The sequence below is a fragment of the Macrosteles quadrilineatus genome, unplaced genomic scaffold, assembly GCF_028750875.1.
Source record: "Macrosteles quadrilineatus isolate MER2022 unplaced genomic scaffold, UCM_ALF_1.0 Scaffold_2__2_contigs__length_208266976, whole genome shotgun sequence".
Classification (NCBI taxonomy): Eukaryota; Metazoa; Arthropoda; class Insecta; order Hemiptera; family Cicadellidae; genus Macrosteles; species Macrosteles quadrilineatus.
Window position 1 is genome coordinate 117,126,162 of NW_026542595.1, and position 12,099 is coordinate 117,138,260.

At 35.8% G+C, this 12,099-nt stretch overlaps 1 protein-coding gene across 1 annotated transcript in view; it reads left to right on the plus strand.

The window, feature by feature from the left end:
- LOC128987968 (dynein beta chain, ciliary-like) overlaps window positions 1-12,099 on the plus strand; it is a 58,835-nt gene that overhangs the window by 37,694 nt on the left and 9,042 nt on the right. The window contains exons 45-57 of the mRNA XM_054409119.1: window positions 38-163; window positions 1,490-1,646; window positions 2,094-2,236; window positions 2,798-2,967; window positions 3,164-3,302; window positions 3,597-3,761; window positions 3,951-4,144; window positions 4,757-4,961; window positions 6,022-6,186; window positions 6,510-6,650; window positions 7,883-8,053; window positions 8,604-8,752; window positions 11,886-12,053. Of these exons, the coding sequence (XP_054265094.1) occupies window positions 38-163; window positions 1,490-1,646; window positions 2,094-2,236; window positions 2,798-2,967; window positions 3,164-3,302; window positions 3,597-3,761; window positions 3,951-4,144; window positions 4,757-4,961; window positions 6,022-6,186; window positions 6,510-6,650; window positions 7,883-8,053; window positions 8,604-8,752; window positions 11,886-12,053 (2,093 nt within the window). The remainder of the gene's footprint in view (window positions 1-37; window positions 164-1,489; window positions 1,647-2,093; window positions 2,237-2,797; window positions 2,968-3,163; window positions 3,303-3,596; window positions 3,762-3,950; window positions 4,145-4,756; window positions 4,962-6,021; window positions 6,187-6,509; window positions 6,651-7,882; window positions 8,054-8,603; window positions 8,753-11,885; window positions 12,054-12,099) is intronic.

Below are 12,099 nucleotides of genomic sequence, written 5' to 3' on the forward strand. Positions count from 1 at the left end.
ATACCTTAAATATAATGATGTTTGTTGTTTGCGCTAGAACAACTTGACAGAGCTGAAGTCGTTTGGCGCGCCGCCGTCAGCCGTTGTCAAGATCTGCGAGGCCGTGATGGTGTTGTTTTGTAAAGGAAAACTGCCCAAAGACAGGAGCTGGAAAGCCTGCAAGGTTGGTGGCATTTTTTTGTGTAGAAATTTGTAAAATACATTAGAATGTAAGGAAGGTTTTTAATCTATATATCTAATTCTGTAAGCCCAAAATTTTACAATGAAATTGTGAGTGAACGGGAGGCCGTAGAAAGCTGGGAGAGGTCTCATTTTAAAGGTCTGGGCATGAAATTTTGGGGAAAATTAGCCATTTTCCTTAATTATGTACCAAAAGGTTATTACGGAATAAATTAATTCTCATTTAAATAGCATGGGAATCCAAGGTCATGTCTGCTTTGTTTACTTTAAAACATGTGGTTTAACTTTATTTAAAGCATATGGTAATTTGTAATATGTACTGTAATATGTATACTACTGTATTATAAAGCTGAAATAGACTTTTTTACAATTTTAAGGATCTGAATCAGTTAGTTAATGGAGTACGATTGGTTGTGTTAAGTATGTCTGAAAAAAGTTAGAAGGAATTACTGGAGTAGGCAAAGGGAACATATTTTTGATGCCAAAATAAAACTAATATCTACAGATGCTAATATATGCCGTTTAAGTTTACAAGAATTCAATTCCCATTGCGATTAGCTCTCGCTATTCTATATAAAGCGCAAGGCCAAACCTTCACAAAAGTTGGCATTTATTTGGAAAAAAACCAATGTTTACCCAGTGGCCAGCTTTATGTTGCTTTTAGCCGGGTAAAGCGGCCAGATGATGTTAAAATACTACCAAATAAAGACCAAGGAATCTACTTTAATATGGATACTGTAAAACAGAGAGTTTTTGCATTTTACAATTTGGAGGATGACATTATCTCTATGTGTTTTTTCGAAGTGAATTTGTCTATATTCAACGAAATTTATATGTATTTAATTAATAGTCATAAAGATTAATATTGAAAATGTTCTTTAGTTGTATTATGATTAGAAAGTTTAAATTATAAACACACCGCATAAACAGTCCTTTGGAATTTTTATTTTAAACAGAGCAGACATCAAAATGCTTAATGCAGCTATGTAATAACTATCATACATATTAGGCTATAATATATAAAAATGTTAAACAATTATTCAAGTTAGGGTAACCCATGAGACTAATAATTTGTACAAAATAATTACTAGAATATTATAGGGGCCAGTGCCCCTACAAGCCACTAGTTATTACTAATTGGTGATGATAAAATACTCTACAGTCACACATTCAACAGTACAAGAACTTGTTAGACAGTATACAGTAGTGCTTCTTTTGACAGTTTAATTCTTCAGGCCTTCCATTCAAGATTATCCTTACATTTATTTCTGCCAAATTTACGCATCCAACTTTCTATGCATGTTGTCAGGTGATGATGGGAGCTCTAGACAAGTTCCTGCACAACCTGGTCAACTACGACAAAGAGAACATTCATCCTGACATCATCAAGGAGTTACTGGCCAAGTATATCAAGGACCCCGAGTTTGATCCTGACTTTGTGTCTGCTAAATCGTCTGCAGCTGCTGGTAACCTACTTTAGTCTGCAGTTTCTTTAGTTGCTAAAATATTGTTTTGAATCGCAAACTTCTGTTTTCCAATGTTTGACGATTTACTCTTAAAAGGTTTAATATTTTCCTTGTTTACCTTAAAGGCTTGGTGTTGTTACCTGATGTTCAATAAACTGTTTTTTTCAGTCTTGAAGTGTAACAGTACCAATTTTGGTATTAATCGTCCTCATACTTCTTATACAATGTTGCAATGGAATATAATCTTTGTACAACTTAACATTTTTTTTGCCATCAGTTAGTTGTTAGTTGATTGTATTGCTCCATACCAGAACAAAATCAATCTTTGACAACACACTTTAATCTCTATACCGTTCTTTATCATGTCTTTCTTTGATAGTCCATCTCTTGCACCAATTTGTTGAGAACCTATTTAGAGACAATGTTTTACCGATTCCTGTATTGCAGGCTTGTGCAGTTGGGTCATCAACATCTACGCGTTTCACCAAGTGTGGATGGTGGTGTTGCCGAAGAGGGTCGCACTGGCACAGGCCAATCAGGATCTTGCAGCGGCGCGAGCCAAGCTGGCCGAGCTTAAAGCCAAACTGCTGGTAACTACTGATACTCTTTATTCATTTGCCAACTCCACATCCTAGGACACTAAGCATCTCTTGCCCAGAGCCATTTTACACATTACTTCCAGGCGTAATCACATAGCTAAATCCATTGGTGATTGGCGGTATTTGAACCCAGGACCTTGAGCACCAAAGCCTTATGCTGTAGTGCTACTACTATTTGTAACGTGTTGGTTTCTGGGATAGTCACTCCTGTAGTTTAACTCTGTCTACGATGTATGATTTAACAATTAATTACAATACAAGTGAACTACATAAAATGTTTTATTTTATAGAATATGCTTTCATCGTATGTTTTAGTGGTTCGTACAGTATGCTAAATACACATCTTCATACAGGTCTTACTAAATAGTCTTAAGAAATCCCTACACAAGTTTGAGTGGTAACAACATTGGAAAAACCACAGTGCCAAACAAACTACACCGGCAGAAATAAAGGTTGTCAAGTTTTCTAAGATGAGGCTTTCAAAAGCGAGTTTTCCTACGATCATTCTTAGTATATTTAAGTAAATTGACACGTATAACCTCAACATTTCAGGAGTTAGAAATCCAGCTGGGAATACTCACGAAAAAATTTGAAGATGCAGTTGCGGACAAGTTGAAATGTGAAACCGAAGCTGAAAAAACCGCTGAGACGATCGATCTGGCCAACAGACTCGTCAACGGGCTGGCCTCAGAGAATCAGAGATGGAAGGACACCGTTGAGAAGTAAGCAAAAATTATACCAAGTATCTACAAGATAATATTCCTCATTAAATTAAATTATGTAGCTCATCCATCCTGTTGTCAAAAATCATTCATAAATGCACAGCTTTATAATGCTAGATCCTTCAACACATTTCTCTAATCTGCTCATTACATATTGTAAATTTTTTGTGTGATTAACTTTTTTTCAATGTTTCAGTCTACAGAAACAGTCACAGACTCTGCCAGGAGACATGTTGTTAGTGACAGCTTTTATCTCCTATGTTGGCTGCTTCACTCGCAAATATCGGCTCGACCTAATGAACAAGTATTGGAAACCTTTCATTGAAAAAGTCAAGGTACGTGCTATACGCATACGAATATCTTTTAAACTTTGTTTGCTTGTTGATTCTTGATTTTTATGCAAAGAACCTTCTATTCTTCACAAATAAGCGGGTTAAAATTGTGGTATGAATTATTCCCTCTTAGGAAATCATTATCGTAGTTGCTATCCCTTGAAATATTATAGACGTAATTCCACTCCTTGAAAAATTGTGTAACTGATTCAATTGTCGTGAGGTTTAAATATTTAATCCCCCTAGTTAAAGAATCAGTTGTGATTCCGGTTAGCTAATTTTCATCCACGTTCTCAGCCGGTCATCCCACTATCTGGAGACCTGGACCCTCTGAGTCTACTGACCGACGAAGCACAGATTGCGCAATGGCAGAACTTTGGCTTGCCCAGCGACCGGATGTCATCTGAGAACGCAACCATCCTCACAAACTCGGAACGTTGGCCGCTGATGATAGACCCTCAGGTCAGCTGAAATCCAGATTTTTTAATTTAGAGTTAATAGATATTAAAGAAGGTCTTGTGGTATTTCTTGATGATAAAATGATAATGGATTCCTGGGAAAAGATTTGGATTTGGATAAGCTGTGTTTCCTGCTAGTTACATATTACATATGTTTATCTTAACTTAACCTAAACCGGTTGTTTTCTGTCAGCTTCAAGGCATCAAGTGGATCAAAGCTATGTACGGCAGCAAGCTCGGCGTGATCCGGCTGGGTCAGAAGAACTACCTCGACCGTATTGAGAAGGCGTTGTCTGACGGCTCGGCCATCCTCATAGAGAACATCGGAGAAACTGTGGATCCCGTGTTGGACTCCCTGTTGGGACGCAACCTCATCAAGAAGGGCAAGTAAGTTGAATCTGACTAAAGGTATTGATTGTGTTTCTTAGTAAAAAGAAACTTGTGGTTCTAGAAATCTGATAAATTTGGGACTCCACTAGATTCATCATCATTTGTTTAGCTCCGGTGTTGCGAGTGTAGCCTCTTCCATCCTCGTCACTCTAAACAAAGGCAGTTCTCCCCTTTTTGCTGGAGACGTTTTTCTTTCAGTGTTAAGTGTTTCATTATGTCTCCTTGCGATTTCTTTAGAGGTTTTTTAAATCTTCTCACCAAAGTTTTGGCCCTCTTTTTTTGGTCATTCATCCATTTTATGTGACCAAACCACCTTTTATTTCTGTCTTGTTTTTTAACTCACATTTTCAGGAATTTAGATTTCTATAGTTTGCATTTGGCTATTGTCTTCTTTTTTAGTATGTGGTTTTAGGTCATGTGACTTAACATTGTTACTTTTACTTTTGTTATAATGTTGTTGTATAATGTTATGTTGTAATTTACCACCCGAAAAAATGGTATGATGGAAAAATGATATACTTATTCCTGTAGAACCATGTGTCTGGGACAATGTGAAGACTACTCAAGTAATGCTAATGACAAAAACTGTACCACTTGCACCACTTTCAGAGTCGTCAAGATCGGAGACAAGGAGATGGACTTCAACCCGAAGTTCCGTCTGATACTTCACACAAAGCTGGCTAATCCGCACTACAAGCCTGAGATGCAAGCGCAGACGACGCTCATTAACTTCACAGTCACCAAGGACGGGCTGGAGGAACAGCTGTTGGGCGAGGTGGTCAAGGCAGAAAGGCCAGATCTGGAGTCCCTCAAGGTAGCGTACTCGGTGTTTGTTGTATATAAGTATTTATCTTTCTGGCGAGGACAATGAAACACTTAAGTATGTACACGAACATAAACCTAATTTCTTAACACTAAGGTAGGGAAGACGATAGACTTTATTTACAAGTTATTTCCTATAGGTACATTTTACCTACAAACCTAAAGTCCTGTTCAAGAACTAATTCAGAGATAAGGGCCTCTTTAGCAGCCAATCTGTCAGATTTCTTCATGAAACAGACCGGGTTGGTTAGAGATTCTTATAACAGGTTACGTACCTTGACGTCCACAATTCCTTAGTTGGTATCCGTTGACTATAGTTTCGACTACTGCGTAGTCATTATCAAAAACGGAACGTTAAAATATTACATTCGTTGAATGTCGTCAAATCTTAAATACATTGAACACACAAACAAACATAACACAAACACGGTAGACATTTAACATAATTGGCCTGTACAATTACGAAATACTCTAGTGAGTCAGTCAGTCGTCGTCGACCAGTTCAGTGACGTGTGCCGGCCGGCCAATTATGTTAAATGTCTACCGTGTTCGTGTTATGTTTGTTTGTGTGCTCAATGTATTTAAGATTTGACGACATCCAACGAATGTAATTTTTTAACGTTCCGTTTTTGATAATGACTACGCAGTAGTCGAAACTATAGTCAACGGATACCGACTAAGGAATTGTGGACGTCAAGGTACGTAACCTGTTATAATTGATTACCAATTCCGGAAGGCTTCAACATGAATAAATATAGAGATTCTTATCTTTTATTTAAAGATTATCAAACAAAAAAATTTAGACAATTGAAATTAAATTGTAGAATGAATAGTCCAGTAATTTGTGATTAGAAGAAAAGAAATATATCATGAACCTAGTAAAGTAGTAATATTTCATTTTGTCTTCTATATCAAATTTTAAGCAAATAAATTTTAAGTTTATAGTTTAAGGTATCTTTTTATTGGATCAACAGATAACTTACGAGACATCAGTTGCAGCTTTTAGCTTATTTACAAAGCAAATTATGTTATTAAAATATTTGTTTCATTAGGCCGATTTGACGAAGCAGCAGAACGTTTTCAAGATAACCCTGAAACAGCTGGAGGACGATCTCCTGATGCGACTGTCCTCGGCCGGACCTGATATCCTCGGCGACAAGGAACTTGTGTTGAATCTGGAGAAGACGAAGAGGACTTCGGACGAGATCACGGTTAAGGTTAGTCACTGATGTAGGATTGTGTGAATTTGTATTTAAATCTTATTTTATTTGTGTGTGTTTTGACGCCATTGGCGTTCAACACTTTTGTAAGGAAACGGTCCAACCTGTTAAGCCACTGCTTAACGTTGATATTTTGTTAGACAAATAGCATCTGGGTTACAATATTTTATAAGTGAACAAAAATATATATTGACACATTTCCGAATATCCCTCAAGGTTTTTCAATTTCATGTGAAGAATCGTATGCTCTATATTATTTTCAAATGTCTACTGATGTTTTTATTCTGTTTCAAACCTAACCTTGTTTGTATGTTTGACAGGTTGCTGAGGCCAAAGTAACGTCTGCGAAGATTGACGAAGCTCGTGAGATGTACCGAGCAGCCGCTACTAGAGCTTCTATACTGTACTTCATATTGAACGATCTCTACAAGATCAACCCTATCTATCAGTTTTCACTCAAGGTATGATCTTGATACGTCTAACTGAGTTAAGGAAAATCTCTAAATGTGCTAGCTTAGTTGAGTCCAAAACTCAAGTTGTACTGGTGATATAATAATATTGTAAGTAGCTTAGCTCTTATTGTAATTTTTTAACACAGTCAAGGTATTATTTTTTCCTTTATGTTTCCCTAATTATTATTTCCTAGATGCGTCCCTGGTCATAGTGTTTCTATAATGTATCCAGGCTTTGAATGACAATTTGTTGAACGTTGTGAGCTAGAATGTTACTAACCAATGAAGGATGGCATACATTGTTGCATAGTCTTAAATTTGTGTTGTGAAAAAGCCCACCATTGTCTGATAACTGACTGACACTGGAGGTATAAACGTTTCACTGCAATCGCGGGAGATGTGCATGACTTCCCTGTGACCACAGATGATTTTCACGGGGTTTGTGAAAAAGCCCACCATTGTCTGATAACTGACTGACACTGGAGGTATAAACGTTTCACTGCAATCGCGGGAGATGTGCATGACTTCCCTGTGACCACAGATGATTTTCACGGGGTTTGTGAAAAAGCCCACCATTGTCTGATAACTGACTGACACTGGAGGTATAAACGTTTCACTGCAATCGCGGGAGATGTGCATGACTTCCCTGTGACAACAGATGATTTTCACGGGGTTTGTGAAAAAGCCCACCATTGTCTGATAACTGACTGACACTGGAGGTTTAAACGTTTCACTGCAATCGCGGGAGATGTGCATGACTTCCCTGTGACCACAGATGATTTTCACGGGGTTTGTGAAAAAGCCCACCATTGTCTGATAACTGACTGGCACTGGAGGTTTAAACGTTTCACTGCAATCGCGGGAGATGTGCATGACTTCCCTGTGACCACAGATGATTTTCACGGGGTGTTCCACAATTGTGGAAGACGACGATTATTTCTCTACGATTTTGGTACTCGACTGTGAAAGCCGTTCACAGTTTTCATGTGATTACAGGAGAAGTTAACAATTTCACTGTAGGATATGTTCGAGATTTCACCGACATTATAGGAGGTTTATAACTAATTTGAATGTAATTTAAAATTATTAAACCCGATTCAACCTTTGTCCAGTTATGACTTGGAAAAACACATATATAGGAATTCATAAAAAAAGCAGAATGGGAATGCTGTTGCCAACAATATCAGTTGTATTTGTCTTTTTCATAAACAACGATATAATTGTTGTCTGCATTGTTTCAGGCATTCAGCGTAGTGTTTCAAAAAGCTATAGCGAAGGCTGATCCTTCCGAAAGTCTTCAGCAAAGAGTCGCAAATCTTGTTGATTTCATTACGTTCTTTGTGTTTATGTACACGAGTCGTGGACTGTTTGAGTGTGACAAACTCATATTTCTTGCCCAAATGGCCATTCAGGTAATCCACATTAATTTGATGTTTTGAAGTAACGTTTTTACATTGATGGTCAATAACAGATTTGTCATGAGAATTGAATTTTCTTGGTGGTATGTAAAGGGTTTGTTGAATTGAAGCTCTTAAATCCTACGCTTTGGAGAACTAAATAGTGTTTTACATTTTTTCCTGTCGTAAAAAAACTAACTGACAGTTCATGATAACCGTTAAAAAAACAATGCACCACATTTCTATAAAGGTTAATAATATTTTATAAAACTTGAATTTGTTTGAAGCCTGTTTGTTTGTGTAAAGTATTAATCCAGCAAAGCAAGGGGTGAGCCGGGACAGTACGAAAACACACTGTAATGATTAATTTTAAATGCCATAAACCGTTGACATCATGTATCACCGTAGATTATCAAACTCCTTGTAATTTTATGAGATCTTGTTTTTTTTTAAGAATCCTTCTTTTTGGGTTTGACAAAAGGTTTTAAAATATATATTCAGCTGAATAAAATAGATACAGTTTTACACAACAATTCACATGACTGTATCACTGCTCGTTTCATAGATTTTACTGGCGAGTCGAGAAATATCGCCGGAAGAACTTGATTTTCTCTTGCGGTTTCCCTTTGTACCCAATCTAACGAGTCCCGTAGACTTCCTGACCAATAACTTGTGGGGCGGAATAAAAGCACTTGCTAACATGGACGTTTTCAGGTAACAGTAGAGTTGAGCGTCACAAAGTAGAAGATCATACACGATTGATTTCATCCTAGGCTTCATATTTCACACGCTGTCACCGTCACTGGCAAGAATAGTTTAAATTATGTAAATTCTATTTTTTAGCTGAGAATGAATTTTGATTTGAACACGAGTAGAGTTTATTTTGTAACATAATGCAATATTTTTGCTTTCATTTCTTTTCTTTTTGGTGGTAATCGACTTTCAAGCATTAGTTAATTGACTAGGCCTATAAGGGCTTTAAAAGTAATTAATCACATTTTTTATTTGATTCAGATTAATTTACTTTGTAGACTTGGCAGTAAACTTTGACTTGGATCACAAATATATATTTTGATAGTTTAAGCAATCACATTTTCATATTTTGGTTACAGGTTTTTAACAGTCATAAATTTAAACATTACAAATCAAGTAAAATGATAAATTTTTTTACTATGAAAACCAAATCTATCTATACTTATTTAATACGCAAGCAGGATTTTTGTGACAATTACTCCTCCGAAACTACTAAACCGATTGACATGTTTTTGGTGTCATTGGAAAGAGCGTAACGTGAAGGTGTGCAGGAAACTTTCTTTTTAGGTAAATAATTAGAGGGTGAGGCCCTAGGGCCCTTTAAAGATTTGTATTTCTCCATTAGATTAACATGGGAAACAAAATTGTTTTGAAACTCCAGCTGTTGTCAGAAATTAGATATTAATAATTGGTCTCCATGGAAGCATGAGAAAATTCACAATGTTTACATTTGCTTTGACATTTAAAAGTAAACAACCAGAACTGTCAAAAATGCCTATTTCAGACAGCTGATCCAAAAAAATAAAACAACTATGTATGTGGTAGGTTTAATTAATCGTAAACTTTATGATAGATTATTTATTTTCCTAAATCTATTTCAATGATTATGAAACAGATTTTTCCCGTTGTGAAGCAAAAATTAAAAAACTCAAACTCAAACTCTTTATTTGCCATAAAAAACATTACAAATTTGAGCATAGCTCATGTAACAGATGGCATGTCAATTATGCTAGAGTGTAAATTAATTATTACAATTAATTACAATTACAATTATTACAATTAATTATTAAAAAATCAAATACAATGGATAAGATACAGTCTAACAAAAATGAGAATATATACAGTACAACACCCCTGACTCAGACAGATGTGCTCGTTTAAAAAAAAAAAATCGTCCACTTTATAAGGACATGTTGCAGCTAGATGAGTTTCCAGTTTTTTTAAAAATGTGTTAGTTTTTTTTTCTTTTTTTATCTCTGGTGGAAGGTCATTAAACAGTTTAATTGCCATGTAATATGGACCCTTCTCCAAAAGAGACAATCTATGTTTAGGGTACCGCAGAGTGTCTGTGTTTCTTGTACCCTGAGTCCCCAGACTGTTATTTGAAAAATATTGTTGATGTTTTTTAAAGAATTTCAGAACTTCAAAAATATAAAGAGCTGGTACAGTTAATAGTTTAGAATTTTTGAAATATTGTTTACATGATTTTCTAAATTTTAGTTTAAACATTGCTCGAATGGCCTCTTTTTGTAACTTGAATATCTTGACAATTACTGATGTCCCACCCCAAAGGATGATGCTGTACCTAACAATTGATAAAAAATAACCATGATAAACCTGAAGACATGTCTTTATATCTGAGATGTTGGCAATAGTTCTAATAGCATGAAGAGATTTATTAAGTTTTTTTTGTATGGCCAGAATTTGATCATGCCATTTTAAGTTGTCCTGAAGTGTAAAACCTAGAAAGTTCACACTAAGGGAATTTTCACAAAGTTCTTCATTTGGCATGAGGAATTCCTCATTTATTTGTTTGTTTCTATTGTTAGAAGTGAAAGCTAAGATTTTTGTTTTGGAGCAATTCAAACTAAGACAGTTTTTGGATAGCCAGTCAGATATTTCTTGGAGAGTATTTAAAAGCTTTACTTTTGTTATTTGTTTGTTTTGACCCATAATTATTGCTGTAGTGTCGTCTGCAAAAAGGTAAAGTGGAGTATTAATGTTGATTGGCAAATCATTAATGTACAACAGAAACAATACTGGCCCTAAAATAGATCCCTGCGGCACCCCACAGACAACCTCCCTCCAAGTTGAGAAGTGAGCAATTCTGTCATCATCGAACATTTTAACTCTTTGGAATCGTTTTGTCAGATAAGATTCAAACAGGTCATGTGCTATGCCACTAAATTCATAATAACTCATTTTGGATAGCAGCAGTTCGTGGCTGACACAATCAAAAATTGTGTCAAGAGTATCAAGAGTATCAAGAGTGTCAAGAGTATCAAGAGTGTACATTCTGGTAAGAGGTCACTTTAAAAGTGAGAAGAAGAACATATGTTAATTGTAAACAGTCAATGTGTAAATAATTATCTATGTTGTATTAAACATGTGTATAGTTTTGGATGTTGGTTTGTGTTTAATGATTTACTAAAGTTATTAATCATTTAATTTTTATTTTAAGGATTTGGCATATGAGTATACCTATGATAAATAACACCATTTCAGAGTTCTGCCAGTTTTTGCCTAACTCTGTTCTTTAGAGTTTAAAATAGCCTACACGTTTATTGTCTGCAAATTGACTAAATAACTTAGGTACGGTACATTATAAAAGCTGACAGCTTTTTTACGCTGACTTAAATTGTAAGCTTACCTTTCCCCGTCCATGGGCAGTTTGATAGTTAAAAATTAACCCTTTAAACTGGAATAGGACTGTTATGTAAGCTGTGAGTATTTCCATTAGTTAATAATCTTTTAGTCGACTCTTTTAAAATCATCGAAAATTATGACTGTTATTAGTTTTTAAACGTTTATAAATAACTCCTGTACTTCTTTGCAATTGCTCGATTTCGAGCAACATGTACACTAGTTTTATTAAATTTTCTGAACCAGTGGCATATGATTCATAAGGTCTCCACGAGAGCCCTTTCGTGACAATAATAAACACACACTTGAATTAATCTAATCTGATTTACATCGGCTACTTCTTTTTTCAAATATTCTTCCTTAAAATCAAAATGCCTCATAGCTTTTAAAATGTTTTTACCATGTACAAAAAATCTTGATATCTAATGGTTTATTATTTTTAATACTTTAGGAACTTGGACAAGGACATCGAAGGGTCCCAGAAGAGGTGGAAGAAATTCATCGAAGGCGAATGTCCGGAAAGGGATAAGTTCCCTCAGGATTGGAAAAACAAATCCGCCTTGCAGAGACTGTGTATGATGAGATCGATGAGACCAGACAGAATGACTTACGCTGTCAGGTGAGATTTGAGCGCTAATATCAAACTTGAGGCTGTAATCAAGATG